The 20,401-nt window shown below is 46.6% G+C and overlaps 1 protein-coding gene across 3 annotated transcripts in view; it reads right to left on the reverse strand.

Moving 5' to 3' along the window:
- Window positions 1-20,401, reverse strand: part of LOC128877031 (LIM/homeobox protein Awh-like) — a 32,609-nt gene that overhangs the window by 3,525 nt on the left and 8,683 nt on the right. The window contains exons 1-2 of one of the 3 annotated variants that reach the window (XM_054123983.1): window positions 8,757-9,494; window positions 4,085-4,407 (exon numbers count right to left, since the gene is read on the reverse strand). In XM_054123983.1, the coding sequence (XP_053979958.1) occupies window positions 4,085-4,407; window positions 8,757-8,762 (329 nt within the window). In that variant the 5' untranslated portion in view covers window positions 8,763-9,494. Of the gene's footprint in view, window positions 1-4,084; window positions 4,408-8,756; window positions 9,495-20,401 lie in introns of those variants that run through there. The other 2 variants (XM_054123974.1, XM_054123992.1) reach the window with 2 other exon arrangements.

The following is a 20,401-nucleotide window of genomic DNA, read 5'->3' on the forward strand; positions in this document are numbered from 1 at the left end:
TCGTTTCTCGTGGTTTGCGACCAATTTTGCCGGACACCTCGACCGTGTAAACCGTGAAAGTGCAAAAGATGACGCGATCTCGCCGCGAAGTATCATGCTCGGACCCCTCGAACGTTTCGGAGCGAGGTGGCGATTAGCATAAATAGTGGCGCCACCCCTTTCCTTCTCGCGTTTACCTTGGACGACCAAAAGAGAGAAGGGTAGACAGCAGAAGCCCCGTGTAACCAGCCTCGAAAGAGAGGGGAAGGGGGACTGGTATTGGGTATCTATAAATCTTCAGGGCCGTACATCGGCTACCAAACGACCCCGCCCTAATTTATTCATTTGTTCTTCCACATAGGCGGGCCCTATAAGTCAACGGGGGATTAAGTCAGGCGCTATCCGGACCTCGACCACGATAGAATTCATGGTGCCCCCGCACACACACACCCCTTCCTCCCCCGCGGTTCGACGTCCAGGCACATTCGATTCTCGCGCTCCTGCAGGCAGATCGCGATCGCGATCTCCGATATCATCGGCGAGATAAACGAAGGACTAAATAAAATACAACGTCCAGTGTATTTTGAAGGTTGAATTATTGTTTTCGAGGGTTGTAAGCATGCGAGATATGGACAGGAGTTCGAGAACCGATTAGGGACCCTATTATCGACAGGGAGGAGGGTCTCTCGATCGTTGTCGATGATTCTCATTTTTTCAATCGGTAGGACGTTAGGTCGTCCTTTTTTTCGAAGAATAATTAATTGTTTACTTGGGCTATGTTTGGTTGGTCAACGTTTCTAAATTATTCTTTAGTTTTTTTATTTGGTGATTTATTGAGTGATTCTTCATTGTTAAAACTAAACTTGCAGGCACTTTATATATAGCTATTCTTACCGTAAGGGTTGATTTTTAGAAAGAATGTTAACAAAAATGTTAACTCTGATCTTTACTCTTGTTACGTTTAACGTCGTGCCTGCCTAAATACTCGCAACAAAGTAACTGAATTATACACGTCCAAGTAATTTTGTAAAATTGATCGCGCCTAATAATTAAAATTCTCAACAAGCCCCCGAAACCGTGAAACGATAAAACGCTCGTCTGGCCTCGCGTCGTAAACTGGCGGAGGAATCAGGAAGCGGGGCCCCCCAAAGCAGAAATATATTCGTTAAGTAGGTTTCCAAATTATTGCCGATTATCGGGCCGGAGTTGTGTTCAGGAAATCGTTGAAATCGCTCGGCGGGAATTGAGATTACCCCCAGGGTTTCGCGTCAGCTGGATTCGGGGCCTTTTTTCGGAAGGCGTAGGCATTTGCATTTAAGTGCCATTAAGGCAGAAACGATAAGGTCGTGATTAAGGCGGCGACCGATTCACTGTCGCGAGCTACGGCCACACTGAATTAAGAGAACCGGAATTTCGACGCTGAGACCGCTAATAGAGCGATTTCTGGGGTCCCGACTCGCCGCGTCGTTTCATTCCTCGGACCCCCCCCCCCCCTATTTTTATTTTTTTTTTCTATTCGAAGCGAAACGACACCGTGGAAACGATCGTAGGGGGCGGAGAATAGCGTCGGTGAATATTTATTAATTTAAAAGACACCCGTCCCGATCCGAAAAGCACCGACACACGAGGGTGGACGAGAGAGAGAGAATCACAGCTGGCTTCGGGGGCCTTACGAGGCGAATTCCTCGGTCCCATGGAACACTGGCAGTCCTTGCTCGTGACTCGGCACCCACATCCCCGTGGCTGTATATTCGTGTTCTCAATCAAAAACCACTGCCCTTCTGGAATCGCTTTGTAATCGACTAAACCCTCCTTGGAACCCCCGTTTTCGATATTAACAGAAATTACTGAATAAAATAGTTGTTGTCTTTTACTTTTTTTAACACGTTGGTCGCGATTTTTCATTCAGGAACTGAAAATGAATTTCGAATCCGAGGCAGTAACGAAAATAAATCCGGATAAGATTCGTGTTTCCGAAACAACTGACACGTTTCGTAACCCTCGCGTTCCCCCCCGTCAAGTTTACGTCGATGATCTCGCTAAACGCGTTCTCTCCTTTCTGGTCACGTGGCCCCGTCACGTGGGTGCAGATATTCCCGCAGATGAACAGATATCCGTGGCCGCTTATTCGACGTACGAACGACGCACTAGGGATTCGCCGGTGGGTGATTAATGTCTTCCGATGTAGTCTTCGTGGTTCTGTCTTCTTCTTCGTCTTCTTCTTTGGACCTCACGTACAGTCGGCTATTCACGTCACCGGGACCCCGTACGTGTACCACGCATGCTCGCGCGCTAGACTGCGAGTCACGTTGTGACGTTGAAGCTGCCCCGATCCTGGCCACGAATAAAGGACATCTCAACTGAGACTTTTTCTCGCGGTTACAGGCCCCACCAGGAAAAAAAGACCGGGTTTCGCCGATCGCCAGGCACCGAACTTTTGTAACGGCGCTTTTTCAATCGACAGGCGTCGAGGAGAAACGAAACCGTGATCAGATTCGAGCAACCTGGATTTAGGGCGTCGAATAATTTTGCTGGAGCGATTAGATCACTTTTAATTAACGACGAATAATAGCGATGATTCTAGCGCGTGGTTCGGTCTTATCGATGATGTATATGTTGCGATGGCATTTAGAGATAGAGAGATAATTTATTTTGAAATGTCCCGAAGGAAACCTTTGACGAGGAGGAGTACGTGCAATCATTTTACCTGTATAAAGTGCCGAGTGCAACATACCGCATGAAAATATTTACACCGATGCAAATCCAAGCATATAATTCACTTTAATTAATAACGAACGGTGTGGACCGCGTTTCATCTTTTTTTCGCGATGCAAAGCTGATTTATTGTTTATCGGGGAAACTAGTAAGCAGGCGTAGGCTGTACTATCGCTTTAAAATCGATAACAGAATTAAACCGAAGTATCAAAATAACAGGTAGTGGATATGTAACTTAAAATCGATTTAGTTCCAACACACGACACTCGACAACATTTATACTCGTTTTTTACCCTAAGATTGCACTTCGAATGGACTATACTAATTGCTTTCCTTCGCGTCCTCCAATATCGCAGCAGGCTACTTCCATGTTAATGGAACCTCGCGGATACTACTGAAACAAGTTTTACCAGATCCACGTTCCTGAAATTAATACTTGCACTTTTAAGTGAAAGTCCGCGATACTGGAACGTTGACGTGAAAAAACCACGCTTCCACGAGCAGCTTGTTCTTCAAAAGAAACGTTTTTTGGCGAGTCACGAGCATCTAATCCAGACCGATACCCGTCAAAATCGCTCCCGGGGGAGTTGCTCGTGGAATCCTTTGAAACTGCTCGACAGGGTGTCCAAGATATCGGTTATGTCGGTGTCAGCGTACTCGGTGAGAACTGTCTCGTAAGTCGAACAAATGATCGTTCTTTCCAGGAGCTCGCGTGGTAGTCGAGAAACGTCCTCTTAAGCTGGGGCTCTGCCCACTGGTTGCGGGACCAGTGGGGTGTCCCGGGTCAGATCAGCCGGAATATTATTGGATACATCGATAATCCCCTGGGTTGCTTCTGGATCGCGAGACAACTGTCGATTTTAATCGATCGCCACGTGATCGAGCGACTGAAAGACACGGATAGATCAACGGGGGCTGCTGAGTCCTCTGGGGAAAGTCCAGAACCCTTTGGTTATATTTTTTGGGTGAAATTCTCGTATGGTACTTTACTGTATTAACACTTTCAATGCCAGACATACTCGTGGAACTATATAATCTGATCCAGATTTCATTTTTTTAAGACTTGATCATTAGAATTAATTTTTGTTAACTCCTTAATGAAAATCCCTGTCACCCATATATGAGTGATGTGGCGACCAACGTGTTAATAGACGATATTTATGCTCGTTTCAGGTCCCACTTTTCATTGTGATCAGTGAAATTACCATGCTACCACCGCCTATGCAACCACAACAAGAATTCTCTTCGACACCTTGCGTTACAATAAAAACGTGGGTTGACTCCAGAAACATAAATCTTCGGAGGGTCGCTCGTTCGAGGAATAGCTTAAAGGTTAAACTCGAACACTCGGGATCCAGCTAGCCTGGAAATAGAAACGAGTTGTACTTACAAGGCGTAGTCGTGCCTGCAGTAGAGCCTCATCCCCCGAAGGAAGCAAGAGTGCTGGTCGTGCAGGGGTCTCGCACAGGCGCAACACTTGAGGCACCTGGAATGCCAGGTACGACCCCCTACGCAGAGGACAGTGCGCTCGCGAACGCTTTCCCCGCAACCGCCGCAGTCCATTTCCAATCCATCGTGGTTGTCGGTGTTTCCAATACTGGCGCCAATCTTCTTGATGCCTGGCACGTTGTTGTTGTTGTTGGTGCTGTTGTTGTTGTTGTTGTTCGAACAGAGGATACCGTCCGCGCACTCGGGCTCCGTCTCGATCTCGGTCTGCAAGAATCGGTAGTCGATTAATCGTTAACTCTTTGATTTTTTTCAAGAATACAAATTAAACACTCGGAAGTTCTTTGTCGCGCTATTTTTCGAAAATGAGTTTCTAGCGGTCTCCTCTTCGCAGATGTTGCGAATACAACCCGCGTAGCATCTACCTCGTACCATAAGTTAAACAAACCACGAATATATGGGTCGTACATTATCTTACGCATTCTATAAGTCGAACAAACGTCCGCGATAATTCAGATTCTCCATGTACGACGCTGGAAAACTCGCCGGACAGCGCGTACGTTAGCGTTATGGGGCGCGTTAGAATTTGTTGCTGGGTGAAACGACGATCGTGGATCGATTCATAAAGCAAATGTTCTAGTAAGAGCAGAGGGAGCGCAGAGGGGAATGGTTTCCGGGTGCGGAGTACGGAAAGCCTGGCTGCGGGCTCCAAATCTCAATTAATACTGGGCAAAGTGAAATAATAAACGAGCGGTGGGCCGCTGGCTGATAAATGATGCCGCTCTGGGCATGATCCCTCGGTCCCTGGACAGGCTGGCCAACGTCTACGATTCGCGTGATTACACACGCGTTCTGTATCGCTGCGTGTGCGCGGGACAATTTTTACGTGGGCGTCAATTCGTTCGTTGCGGGGACAGATTTAAACACCCGGAGTACTTTATTTCGCCTCCGCGTGGATTCTTCCAGGTTAACGAAAACGTTGAATTAATTAACGCTGCAGAGTAGAGTTTTGCGTTCGAAGAAATCTTTTAAAGCCGATAAGGCACCGAAATAAAACATCAATGAGATCCATGAATTACTCACGGAGTGGAGCTAATCGATCGAATACGAGGGAGATAACGTGGGGTTCTCGTTTAAGTAATTAGCGATCGAGGGATCTCCGTCCGTGGGCTGGTGAACCTCTCCGCAAACTATAAACCGGAAAGAGGTTTCTACGAGCTTGACCATATAAACCTCGCGTATGTCGTCCGCAGAATTTACTACGGCCGCGATATATTAATTTAACATTCGTATAATATTCAAGATTTATCGCTCGACTCAGCGATCGAGCTATTAAATCCGACGGAATTGTTAATAATCCAGAACAACGAAGCTGTAGGCTCGCAAACGATCGCAACGTTCATTTATTTATATCGTTCGACATATTTAACAGTCAAATATTTAAAAATTTTGCTCGTCCCCTCCAGCCTCTCTCGTCGTTCGTTAGCCTCGAACTCGAGACAAATCTGTGCTAGGGATTTCGACTGCGATTAATTGACAATTCAACGACACGGCGCAGCTGATTCGTTTTCTTTTTCAGTCCCAGCGCTGTCGGGACAGAGAAAGGGGGAGAAAGACAACGACGAGAGGGGGAGGGGGGGGGGGAGAGTCATTGTGAGTGCGTAGAGATAAACGCGAAGATAACGCGTATCTGATCTGTATGCAATTTTTTTCTTATCGCCGTCTCGAGGCACACGTGCTCATGCACGCACACCTGTACGCGCGCACAAGCGTACCTGCACGTGCACCTCGGCCACGGCGAGTTTCGCCTCGATAATATTAATTGGTACACGAGTAATGCACAAAGGTTATTGTTCGTCACAGCGTGCAATCAATGAGTTAATTACATTACGTCCATGGATTTATTGCGCGTTCTCGTGTTTTACTCCCCGTGCCCCACCTCGCGTTTGCTAACTTCGATCCGCGAAAGCTGTCGCGTGTAATTTAATCGGACGTTGCCATTTTTTAAATCGAAGCACGCGTGACGTTAGGATCATGTTTGCTTTAGACAATAAAACAGAAATTGATAGACGACTGGTTTCACGGCTGGTTTAGCCGAGTAACGCATCTCAAATTACGTCAGCTTGAATTGCAAGTGTAGTTATGACGAGACTCGAGTGTAACGAGACTTTGGAAATTTTCTATGAGAACACGATCGAATGGGTCTTCCTGAAACTTTCGAGATACCTTACTGAACATCTGGACCAGCAGAAAAATATTTTGTTCGTATAGTAGGTCGTCTCATAAGTTCGTGCCACTTATTATTCTGCTACTCAATTTAATATATGAAAAATCGATCGCAATTAGCCGACAAATATTACCAACCCGTTTCGCGCATGTTTAGCTAAGATTAATCCCCTATTTCTAATGGCACATGTCACTCCCTGACGGTGGATGGTAGAAGAGCTCTCATCGTTTCCAATAGGATAGTGCGAAAAGAGCGGTTCGAGCAGCCACGAAGGAAGAAACGCAGTCAAGAAAGGCCCCGTTGCACAACAGACACCTCGAGAAAGACAACATCGACGACAGCCAATTTCGTAGACGGCCACGGACTCGTGTTTCGTTCCGTCTTCCTCTTTCTGTCCTCCTCGTCGGGGAGTAATCATTTCACGCATAGCTGGACGGTCATTGATTTATGATCTGCCGAAGGCAAAGTTGAACTTCCCACCTGTGATTTATACCTTCTGGCATTTCGATCTTCCCTTGGAAAGCGAGCCCCGGTGTGTTCCTCTTCGACATTGCCGCGACGCGAGCGCGTCGATTAATACCGCGTCGCGGACACCGCGGCCATTACGTCGCGATTACTATGTCTCTCGTCAGAGGTGAATCAGCTGTGCACCTTATTCGTAATTGCAATTAATAAATGTACGCTGACAATTACGGGAAGCTTAAGATCCGAACTTTGATGTATCGATGGAGGACCATCGTCGCTTAGCGATGCCAAATAAATATGTATTCACCGATTGGAAAATAGAGACAAAGGTAATATTTTAACGAGATATGCAATAAAAATAAAATGGTCGACGAGATTAGACTTCAATAAACAATCGAACAACAGCGCCGACGACCGTGACTCTTGGACTTCGTAATAGTAATTTATTAATACCCGACGCTACATATTTCGCAGAGTAATAATCCCTATCCATAACCAATCGTAAATTTCTATTATCACGTAATAAATGTTGCTCAACGAAAACACTGCGCCTATTAAACGTCACTCTATGTAATTGCGACTCATTAAATCTATTGTTTGCGAACGATAAATTTTCACGCTTCCTGCGTCGTATTAAGTCGCGAAAGGACTCGCATATTCTCGCAAAACGCGCACGTACGTAGACCAACGTAAGCACAACGAAGATTATATAAATATTCGTTCAATATCTTGTCGCGTTGATTAATTCAAATCCTTTCGACGATGTGTCGCCTGTAAATTCGCGAATCCCTATTGTTTCCAGTATTAAATTTCCAAAAGGAAATGCTAGTTCATAAATTTCAACGCTCTGAGAGGAGAACGCGAGGCATGAGACAAGGGATGTTGCTTTTCCATTACCTGAGAGTTGCGCAAACGGGAAAAGTCGCGCGGAGAAAAATAAAAGGTATCCCGATGACCCATGGGTCCGTGGACTGTGAGCCATGGGATTTTACAATGGCGCCCCGCTTTACGATCGACCGAAAACCCTACGAGATCCAAGGGGTAATTTACAACGGGTCGAAATTTGGACGAAAACGTCCTCGAAGCGTTAAAAAGATTTTGGACCAGAAAATCTACGAGCTCAACGAAACACGACTGGCTTCCAAGGAACGTGGTAGGCCAATAAAAATATACTTTTGTTCGATATTTCCTATCCTACCGTTTCGTATGACAAAGCGAGTTTAATCTCGAATTAGAGGAGCTTCGTTGGAGGAACGAAGGAATTTCTGAATTGGTTTCGTTGGCCTTGGTAAGTGGACGCGATCCCCGAAGAATGCAATCAACGAGCAGTTAAGAAGAATAATAGGAGTCATTTTTTATTCGTCACGAGTTCTGGGCGACGGAGATGAGCTGACAAAGTGAGAAATGCACAGGTGAAGAGGTCAAACGGGCTCCACTACCGACTACCGGACACCGAAGATGCTCGTGCACGTTCGATTCGTCACTTTGCTGCACGGACGGACGTTTAATGGCACGAGGGAGTACCAATCGCCGTGATTTATAGGCCTTGTACGTTTCACCAGGTATCGCGAATTATTTTTCGCCGATACCTTCGAATTATTTGCCGTGAGTCAGACAGCTTTGAATTTTGTACGAACTCGATCCAATTAGGTGCATCGTTTAACGTTACACAAAGTAAGGAGATTTCCTAAAGGAGTTTCTAATCTAATACTCTACGAACCATGAATATATCAAGTTGCAATGTGAAATGTGCTTGAATACTTTACGATTTGAATAACTCCATTTGGAGTGAGTTAAAGAGTATGCGCAGGTCATTGATAAGGAAAGATGCCTTTAGAAAACCCTCGTTAAATACTCTTATATATAAGTGTGCTATTAAACGTTAGATAAACAAATAATAATTCCTAAACTTGCGAAGATTCACCTTCATGTTGTCCCGTTCGTGGATCCTCCGAGTCACGAGCACCTCTCCCGTTCCATAATCAACGAGAAGTCCAACAGGAGGCCACACGTGTTCGCAAATGTCTCTGAGATTCGATGCGTCGAGTCCTGATCACAACACCGTGTCCAGAAACTTCAGAACTCGCGCGAGGATTGACGCGACGCGTGGGCACGTCCGCCGGGTGGGCGATGACAGCCACGAGCGGGCAGAAACTTCCTCCAAAAACGAATCACGAATTAAAACACACCACGACGACAGATCCACGACGTTTACTCCATCGAACGAACCTTTAAATACGCGTTTATCCTTTGGAGGTGAAATTTCATCGTCAAATTCCGATTGGGACTTATCGTTCACCAAGTGACGAGTAAAAAAAAAAATGATCGTTCGTTTGTTATTCGAGGTTTTTACCAAGATAAGAAGCTTGCCCGTCGCGAGAAGTATCGAAGATCGAAAAGGGATCAAAGAACAGTACCCTGTCCGGATCCGTGGCCCGGGGAAGACTGGCATCCTCGATTCTGCCCCTTCCACTTCAATCGTCGCTCGAACCACGCGCGAGCAAAAGCCTGTATCATCGTTGTGTGGACGCGTCTGTGTCGTTAGTGTGGCGCCAGGCGCCTTTGTGTGGGTGACAGTCACCGAAACTGGTGGGGGAACCGCGTTATGTGAGTCGGGGTCGTTCGCGGCGAGGGTTGGCTCGCAAACGATGGTTTTCAGGGCGAAGACCCTGAAATGTACCTGACGCCCCGCCTACCTGGTCACGCCCACGTTCCCCTCTCGGTACACTTCGCTGGTAACTTGTGGGGTTGATGGATGGGGGAGGTGGGGCGCCACACCTGAAGCGAATCAAACCCCGAATGGAATTTCCGCGGAGATTCGAGCGCGTTCTTCTTCCACGCGTTCTCTTCTACGAGCGCGTTTTTCCGCTCCAATTTCTATCACCGTCCTCGTCTTCGGTCTACCCTTGCAGTTCCTTTCTTTCCTCGAGGATTCTTGGTCCTTCGAGCATCCCTCTTCTTTTGAAATTTCACGATTTTGTACATCGAATAAGTGCTTGTCGAAGTTAGCGATTAAATACTCTTGAATATCGTGTTAGTAAAAAATAAAGTCCCAAGGGTCTTTTCACATCTCTACACAGTATCTCCGTGTGACAACCACGTGATCGCGCACCTAAAAAAACGATCGAATTATCGATCACTCGTGCATGGAGTTTTGATAATTCCTCGATTAGGTATGCGATAAGAAAACGATACATGTATATTCATGATCCAAAACACACGTGAAATGTCACGTACTGGAAACGTAGAGATGACGAACCGCGCCTCGACTGCGCGAGAATTGCGTCAGACAGGAACAACGACTGGTTTTGTTATGTCGAATTGGACGAAAGCAAACAGTACGGGTTACGGTCTTTTAGATAACGATCCATCGTATCGATCATGATTTTCCACGACTTTTTGACGAGTGCCTTTCACGAGTTAGTTATAAAGGTTGCCTTCAACTCCTTCCTTGGTGCTCATTGCGACAACCCTTCTCGAGCCTTCTCCATCTTTTCTCTTGCACGACCAGTTTTGTACGGTGCGATAATCGCGTCGAAATCCTCGAAACGATCAGCGATCGACTAGAGGCCAGGTAAACCCGTGGATCGGTAGGATCCAAGGGCGATCGAAGCGTTTCATCTTCGTGAGACGCAAGGTCAAAGAATGAGCGTCGGTTGACCGTTTAGTTACGGGTTACCCCTAGACCAGACACCATCCCCTTTCCAACCATATTTACGCGTGGATATATATTTTATATTCCGTCGTTTCCTTTTTATTTTCGATGAGTTTGGGTTCTCGAGGGGGTTCGAGCACCTGTTTGTATTTCTGCCCCGCCGACACATAAATCATTCCGAAATGGACTAACGCCTTTTATCACTGTTATCCCTCTCTCGTGGCATGCGTCTCTCTCTCTCTCTATCGGATCCTTCGTGTCCGCGTGTGGGTGAGGGGCCCTAAGTATACATTCACACGACTCGACGACCCGCATACGCCCACGCTGGAAGATGAATATGAATTTTTCGTTTCGTTTCGTTTCGGGACCCAGGAAAACTGTCAAACGGGTTCTCCTCTCGGACCCTATCTTTTTATTGCTATACCGAAACCGTGCGCGTGTGTACGCATCCGTGAAATCCACTGTTTCTTGAATTATGCCCCAAGCGAGGCGAAAAGGGATCGAAGGAAGAAAGGGCGCCAATGCCTCTCAAATTATACTGGCAAAGTGGTCGCGAGTGGAACGTTTGGCAACGAAACTTTACGTATTTCGTTGGGTCTTCGTCAAGCCGATCTATCTTATACAATCAAGCCGTGCCTAAGAGGCTAAAGACGACTCGATTGTTTACAAGTTTCGTTTAATTCGGTCCCGGGATTCCCCATTGAATAGGAAACACGGTGGAATACATCTGCATGCGGTTTCACCGCAGGTGTTCCAGCGTTCCTTGGCTGGCCTGAATATCGCACTTTACACCCGAGGAAATTTCTATCACCCCTGGGGACGCAAGGGTTTTGTCGATGCGGGCTTTTTTCGGGGAAAACAAGCAAGTTTTTCCTTTCTCAGGAAGATCTGGTGCGCCACGATGAAAGTCGAAAAGAAAGGTGTTCCACTACCTCGTGAATGATTCCTGCACAATGAGGTCGGTTACCAAGAAAGAGGTGACTTCTTTCGTTGGTAGGAAATATCATGAAAAACGATCGAGTTTCTTTTTTCGCGTCTCTTATTCTTCAAGATATTCCATTGTCTGGGTATCTCGAATATTTTGAAAAGAAATTTCGAAAAAATTTCCCTCTACTTTTTCGAAGCATCATCTTTTACGTTTAATTGTAACGGTGTGTGCTCACGAGACACGGAAAGGGTTGACGTCCACTTATATTCGAAGCGAGAAAGGACGGTCAGAATTCGGCCCATTTGTTCCGACCATTTCTGCGGTATGCGACCACGAGGGACCTAACATTTTCGAGACAAATGCGCGTTATATGTTCTCGATGCGCAGCGGTGCTCCTTATTTATTAAGATGGTCGCATGAACGCGTGCAGAGGCTCAAGAGGGCACACGTGCACGAACGCAGGGTCGGGTCTACCATGAAATTAACGATGCTTCGGTCTTGGGCCCCTAAACAGCTCCTCACTTCACGATTCTTCAATCTATCCACTCAAAAGCGTCGAAAATTTGCCATTCTCAAAGGACGTTACCATTAAAAGTTATTTTCGATGTGTTGGACTACGTTCCATATCATTTTCGCTGACGTGGACAGCTTTCGTCGAGGCTCACCAATTTCATAAATTAAATAAAAGGTACACAAACGACCAAATGGACAAAAATTAATTAAAACAACTCTGGTGGGGAGTAACTGGTGTTAAAAACTAGCGTAGTACTAATTCGCGCACCTAACGGATCCGCCACTGGGCGTTTACGCCTTCAGGAACAAGAATCGGCGAGCAGGGTCCTGCGATCGGCAGGGGAACGGGGCCATTAGTAACGCTTACCCGGCATAAAGCGAGAAAAATGGCGGTGGAATTATTCCAGCGGTGGGACCGACGGTGGACAAAGGTCCTACCTCGCGAGGACACTCGGAGGATCCTCGAAAAAGGAGCCACGGGGTTCCACGGTGCCGATCCTGCCGAAGGGGACAGCCTGGTCGCTGGTCTCGATGGCATTAATCGATACCATCGAGAATCCTGTTCGCGATCGATGTCCCTTTCTCCAGGAGGCACGAACACTTCGTTGCAACGTTCATATGAGGCTTTTAAGGTATTCTTTGTCGCTGTCTTCGGTAAGGTGAAATTGCTCGTTGTTGGGAGAGGAGCAGGTGCATCCCACGGTTAGGTCATTCTCGGACACTGGAGTTGATAACAATTTCTGAGCAAGAATCTCGCAAAACTTGAAGGCTGTTACATTGTGTATTCTGTAAACTCTTGTGCACCCCGAAGTCCGATAACAATTTCTGACCAGGAATCTTGTAAAACTTGAAGAGCATAAATTCCGTCAGAAAAGACCCTGTCCCTTCTTCCTTTGGTTTTGGACTCGCGGTTTCCCTCCAAACATTTCCCCAAGAATTTCCCAAGCGTCTATTATCATGATAAAAGTGCCTTACAGACCTGTTCCCATATTCGAAGCCATCTTCCATTCCAATTCCATCTCGACGAACTTTCGAGGGGGCCCATTGTCGTCAAGCCCTCGATACTCCATAAAAGAATACAAATTCGAGAAAGCAGACGTGTCAGCCTAACCGCCTGCTGTGCAAACACGCAAACTGGTGTACAAATCCGAAGACGCCGGATCGTCGACGTAACCAGGCTAGTTTCTTCCTTCCAACTGTCGTTATCGACTAAATGCAAGTGACGATAATTGACAAGTTCGATGAATTCGAATTTCAACGCTCGATTCTCGTATCTCGGATTCACTACAATCCCCATAAGACAAATATCTTTCGCTATTCCCAGGTGTTCATTAGCCAGAGGTATCGTCCTTCGTTAGCAGGAAGACATCCGAGGTGTCTATCTCGAGGAATTGCCTTGCACAGTCGGAAATTTCGCGAGATATTTATGCAACGGTATACGCGGCTGCAACGTCTACGGATGCGTGCAGTCCTGTAATTTCGGGATTTCCACTTTCCACCGTTCTCGACGGGGGTTGCAAAGGGGGTGGTGTACGCGAACAGCGACGGCACGAAAGCCTCTCATCCGCCGTCTACGTCGCGCTCCCAGCTTCCTGCTCTGTGATCTCAGCCCGTCTGAGTTTCATCCCTCTTCAAGTTAGCTAACAGCAGGATCCTGCACAATGTAGTCGTGATTGCAAATCCGCTCGTTATCATCAAAACTGCGCCCGACCTAACGAAACCCACCCCCTCTTCGCCGTGTCTCCTCCATCCTTCCACGCTTCTGCGCGCTGTATCATCCCGCTCGTCTTCTTTGACGCGACAAAGTAAAGCACTTTCGGCCCAGTAAAGAGATTCCTCGCTTTCGCGAACATTTTTCCTCCGCGGAAAGTTCAAAAGTCCCCCATACCCCGCGACGTTCGCTAATTCAATCGCCAATAACGGGGAGGAGGAACGTTCAAACTCCTGGCTGTTAGGTTCGTTGTGCATAATGCGAAATTCAAATCCGAGGTTTGTTTGCGAGCTCTCGAAGGCTCCTGAAGTGGGAATTATTGGCGGGATATACTTGGCTTTTGATAAACAAAATCCTGAGGGTTCTTTTGAAAAACCCTCATTAATGATAGAATTAATCTTCTCAGGCAAAGGTTAAAAGTTCTTCCGCGTAAAGGATCTTAACATAAAAGATACACCAATTCACAGCAAGGTCGCGCTTCCGTCGAAGTCAGTGGTCCACCGCGTGATCGATCTTCACGAAATCAAACATAATAAAGGAACGGTTTTGATAGCGGATGCCTACGATCCTTGCTCACCTGCAATAGCACAGGTCGTTTCGTCATCGCGTGGGAATGTCGTGAGTTTTCTTAGTATACTAGGGATATGTCACGGTCGAAAAGGTCCCAATAATGTTTATCTAGCTCCAGCGCGACTTTTCTCGAGTCATAATGGACGTTTAGGAGTGACTCTTGATTTTTGATTTATTACTCCTACGAGGCAACTCATCGGTTTTTCAATATTTCCTTCGACTATTGTTTAATCAAAATGTGGAATTCTTACGTAACAGTATCGAGTCAAAGGAGAACACAATGGTAGATTTCGAATCTTCCTACAATTTATTTTATATCGATTCCGGCACCTACTGGTCCTCTCTTGTTCGTTAAAACTCACTAGTCTTGTACATCTTCATTGTTCCACATCAATCCTCGACTTCTTTTATTTTTCACGTGTCAGGTATGTGCCCACTATAGCTAGGGTACCTCGGGATCGCTAAGCCCGTACTGTAGCTACAAAGAAACATAGCTACAGCCCCCGAGGAGATCGAAGGCGCGTTTGAAATATTAATTTGAGAACAATAAGTGTCGCGAGCCTCAGCTACGACCCAATATTTATCCTCGGTTGGTCGATTACGTGGTTGTAGGTAGAACGAAGGGAAGTCGCGCGAGTGGAAGCACCGATCATCCCACGCATAAAGGAGATCATTGCTAATCCGGAGCAGAGGCGAGACGGTGAATGCGACCACAGGGCGTAAGCTTGTTACGCGTATCTCGTTTCGAATTCGTGGGATCCGTAGGATTACACGTCTCGAGCTTATGTGCTAGACGCATGCATATACATGCGAGTCGGAGGCTGGTTTCCTATTCGAGCGATTCCATGGGAACAGGTCGTTTCCGCGGGGAGGGATCAGGTGCGCGTAGAGGATGCACGCGATGCGCCCTCCTCCCCTCGTTCGAATGATTCAGCTCGATCGGACGACACGGCGATAATGTTCGCGATAATTAGTCAGTGGATAGCGATAATATCTCCCGTTGCCGTTATCCCCCGGCCAGGAACGTCGATTCTTGTCTCGTCGTCGACAGATTGACACTTTCCACAAGGCCGAAGACGTCCCTCGTGTCACGCTTGGGAAAAGGGCCTGAAAAAATTCTTCGTGTAAAAATTGCGGCAACAATGTCATTGCTCGTCTTCTTTTTCGCTCGCGTCTTGAATAAGAACCTAATTGCCGGGACGTTTAATTAAGAGTCAAAGGGTGGGCTGGAAGCGCCGTTGGAGACTGCCGTTTTGGAAGGGAGTAAGACTAGGTGTTTGGCACTGGGTTCGCGTGCTATTATGTTATTATTTATAGTACTTGATTTCTTACATTTTTATTTTTAATCCTAGACGATCCAATAAATAACAACCATTACTTTCTAGGCCTGACAACCTCGTACATTTCACCCTTAAAAGTGTTTTCTTCCATGAAACCTGAACTTATCCTAGGAACCAGGCAAAAAAGAAAGAACAAAGCCATCGTGTTAATCCCCTTGGTCGTGATCGATAACCGTCACACTCGACGTGGTCGCGTGGGATCGGTATTCGGCTCAATCGCCAAGAAAAATCGCAGTCGCAGTCGATGGCGAAACAGTGGTACTGCGACGTCCTAATAAGAGGGTGTGAGGGGGTGTAAGTCTAATATTATGTAATAGGGGCCACGTGGCGGGCACGCGGTCCCCTGGAATCGAGTTCGGTCGGGTCTCGAACTGGCTCGCTCTCGATTGTTCAAGGAAAAAGGAGCGAGCCCGTATTCCGCATAGCTACGTGGGTTTCATCCCTCTCGAGTCAACGTTCACAATGAACTGCAACCCCCCGCGCTCAGTATTCAAGCTTTAATCCGATTATTCCTTTCGAATCAACGAACACCGCTTCGTTTCATCCCCTCTCGTGCCCACTTTACAACCTCGACCTATGTAATACGGGTTGCACGCTGGAAAAACCCGTGTAATAGGTCGCATCCCGATGAGAACAGACCTCCTGCTATTTGCGTTACGACGAGTATCCGTGAAAGTGGCTTCGATAAATGCGCAACCATTTTTAATAGATGCAAAGTGTCTCGGACTGTATCAGAAATGTTACGAATGTTAGAAATATTGGGCCAATCTAATACTTTTCTGTTTAACTGAACAAAAATAACAGTAACCTAATACAGGTCTACTTAAGGCATAGGTGGTTCCAATTGGTTGCACACGTTTCCCCAGCAATTTTATCCGGAGGATTCATCTGTGCGATAAAAATTGTCTCCTTCAACGTCCGCGCGGGGCGAGGTCTTAATGTTCTTGGAGGAATAATCTTCGCGAAGCGAAATTAAATCACCCTGGCTCGATTGCCGTGTCGATTGAGTCGTTCTCGCAGGGACGAAAATTCCCGTCCCACCCCCGCGGTTCGTCTCAGCGTTGGGACGAGCTCGGTAGCCGTGCAAAATAAATAACGAGGCCGAGGCGTATCGGGATCGGCGCTGAAGACGAAAAGAAATCGAACGGCGATGCAGTGACTTGGTATTTAAAAATATGCACGCCGACAGATGCGGTTTCCATGTCGCACGCTTCCAGCGACTCCCATAAATATGATAAGGCTCTATAAAGAGATATACGAGCCTATAAGCCGGTTTCGCGTACCCGCCGACTCGATCCCGCTTCTCGACCACCGAGCAAACAACCAATAAAAAAAAGAGAGAGAGAGAGAGAGAGAGAGAGAGAGTCGCGGAAGAAAAAAAGGAGACGGAAACGGGCCCAGCGAAGATTGCGCGTTTAACGTTCATTAATTAGAAGGTTAATCGGCGGTTTCTGCGATCCTCCTCGATGACAATGAGACGAAATTCGAGCGCGCGTTTTGATCGCTTGTCGAGAGTCATTGCGAGATCCCGAAGAGGATTGCGTCGATAAAGGTATTTGTATCGCAGGGATAAGGGTGTTCACCGGTGTTTCGGTGCTTGATTTTAAATTGAAATGCGCTTGTGATGCGCGATTGTGGGCTTCGAAGGCATTCCCATTAAGGGGGGCGATGAATTATGTATAATTACTTTGAGTTCTCGCGTTTCTTGTGTGTGTATGTAGCCGTGCGTGGAATAGAATTTGATGTTTTGGTGGTCGTTTCTTTAAGGAAGAGTTAAAGGAATGCAAACTTTTGGCGTTTTAGTGAGTTCTCCATCAAGACAACTATTTTCACGATATTCCAACCCTTGGACCAACTACCCCTACTCGATTGAGTGGGGATTCCAGTGTAACAGCTCTAAAAATAAAAGTAATCTATTGATTGAACCAACTAAATATAAATTTCTGACAACAGTTGAATTAATTATTAAAAATACTTATTATTTTTTCGATAGATTCAACGAGCCTTCGAATCGACCGTCACGCGGTTGTTTTCGTCTTTCTTCTTCTTTCGTCGTCCTTCTCTACTTCGAGAGGTACAAGCGAGCCTCGGCCGCGACATAATGTGACGGAGAGTCACCTATCGAGCGCAAAGGATTAATCCTTGACTACCACTAGAACTTCTACTGTTAGTACCGCTAATCAATTAGCTACTTTAATTACTATCATTCCACAACCATAAGCGAAACCTACCACCAAAAAATTGACCACCAAAGCACTCCGAAGATGCTGTTGCGTCCTCAGTGGTGGAGGGTGTCACACCGCGTTTCCAACGAGGAAATTCTCCGGCGACGAGCGTCGGCCCGTGAATTTTCGCGTATTCGCCGTTGGAAAAGTAAAATGGCCGTTGGCGTACGGCAAGGCCGTTGATCGATAAAAGCGTCGCGACGCTGGGCGTGTCTGCTGCTGCAAGCCGCCTCCGCAACGCCCCGCGAATCGCCGCGAAACTGCGGGGAAAGTTTACCCGCGTCGTCGACAAACGGCGCAGCGACAAAAAGGCGAGAGAACCAAGCCGCTGACAAGCTCCGTTTCCCTCTGTTCTACTTCACCCTGTCCCTTCTTCTCCAATCGAAATAATCGCCATCCCCCGCGGCGTCCTCTTCGTCTACTTCCGTCCCAGACGCGGCGAAAACTTGGGAAAAACTTGTTAAAGGAAACGCCGCGGTTCGAACTGATTTCTCACCCCACAGGATTTCGTTTAGGGTAAAAGTAGGTAAGACACTTTGGATTTATACAGCGACACGAGTTTTGCCTTAAGGATCACGCGTGGTGTTTTGAATTTTGAATAGTCTCTTCGTTAACAAAGTGGAATATCGAGAGGACAAATTTAAAGGTAGGTGCACAAACTGTGAGAGTAGTATAGATTTAAAGATGGATAGAAAAGCATCAATTGTTACGATGCTCCTTATGTCTACCCTCCCAGAGCGAAATCAAGGCTGACCAGCGGGGTTGTTTCGGTAAAAGGCTAAAAGTAATTGGCGCACCACTTGTTGGGCGCGTATCGGTGATGTCCACGGGGGGTATTTTTGAGGTCCTCGGTTACCTCGGCGTTGTCGACGACGTGTAATTCACCGTGTAACCGTACGCGGGATCGAGTTAACGTTAAGATCAAATTGGATTTGGCGCCGGCGCTGGCCCGACTAAAACTTAGTCATCCGGCAGGACCCTCCTAATCCGGTTACGCTCCTTCGTCCTGGCTGCTGCTGTCTCCGCGTCTCGTGAAATAAAGAGAACGGCTTTGGGAACAAAAAGAAGAAGGAGTTGGAGGAGGACGTGCTAGTTTCCATTTAACTTTCGTCCCGCGAAACTCAAAGGGCGGAAGAATACTGGAGAACAATACAAGACACGGCAGACAGTGAGAGTATTGTATGATAGTTTGAGAGTTGATACAAATACGAGATATTCCACACGTAAACGCTACAAATTTTCAACCACCTTACCAAATCATGTCTCTATTAGCTCACGGAATGTCTCGAGGATGACGCTTGCTCTGCTCGTCCACACACGCTTTAACGAGAGGCAAATATTTATTAGCGATACCGAACAAACTCCGTGAAGGCGTCGCGCAGTCGTTCCGAGGCTGCATGGAAACATCAAAGGGCTCGCTGGGCGTATCGTTGATCATCCTCAAAGGGTGGCTGGAATTACACCGTGTACAGGGCACGGTATAATCGTCGCGAATCCGATTACATTAAAGATCCAGGCGCTGACTTGGCGATTCTCGGCGATGATAACGCGACGTTTCCAAGTCGAGTTAAAAAGCTCTCCCTCCGTCAGGTTTCGTTCTCCGCGGAGACGAAATCTTCCTGCTGGAAGATGATTACGCCGCTTTGGAGGGGTGGACGCCGAGCCAGGGCGGACGGACTCGTGAAATTGGGGAGAACAAGGTGAAATTCGGCTCGCTCCGGTCCGGTTTATCGAGCTGGAACAACAAGCGGCAATCAGGCATAACTCGATCATTTCATTCTTCTACGTCCGTGCTCCAACCCCCAGGATCTTCGCTGGCCCCTTCCTGTGTCGCGTTTGCTATCCTCTGCTTGCGATACGCGCAGAGAACCGTTAAAAAATGCGGCGGAATCGCAGTTTTTACGCAGACGATGCGTAATAAATTCACAATTCATTTCACTATTTCACTTTTCACTATTTCAACACGAAATGTTTGTTGAAATCAGGTAACAACTTTGGAAATTCAACTTTAATTAAGCTTACACTCAACTGTGTAAAATAATCAACGCAAAACATTTAGTCAATGAATTTTTATACGCAAATACACCACTTAGGGTAGTCATAGTGGACGTATCAATATATTAAAAGAAAATATTGAAAGTTTTTATTTATCTGTGGTCGGTGTAACTTTGAATCGCTCTGTACCCTCGCCCAATATAAATAAAGACGTCGACGACTGCGCGAGTTACCTCCGTGGAATCCCACCCTCTATTTTATCCCGACGGAATCGCGAATCCTAAAATTCCAAACAGTTTCTCGGCAACCCGACTGCACAGTTTCAGCCCCGTACGTGTTTGGAATACATCTCGGGTATCGAAAAGGCGAATACACTGGTAAACAACGAATTTCAATCCTGTTGTAATCTCGACGACGTCGAAGCAAACACGTGCAAAGTATTGAATTTACAACTGCGTAACCAATAGCGCGGAAATTTTAGTCTGTTTCTGTAAAATTGAGTCCCAATATTTTTTAGATTTTTACTCGAAGCTCCATTTCAACAACCCTTTATTTAGCATTCGTGGTATGCTCGAATTCGAGAGGTTGAGGACTTTAAAAAATGTGAATTCGTCGATTGAAAAGAAAATCTG

Source organism: Hylaeus volcanicus, chromosome 1 (assembly GCF_026283585.1).
Source record: "Hylaeus volcanicus isolate JK05 chromosome 1, UHH_iyHylVolc1.0_haploid, whole genome shotgun sequence".
In the NCBI taxonomy this organism is placed as follows: Eukaryota; Metazoa; Arthropoda; class Insecta; order Hymenoptera; family Colletidae; genus Hylaeus; species Hylaeus volcanicus.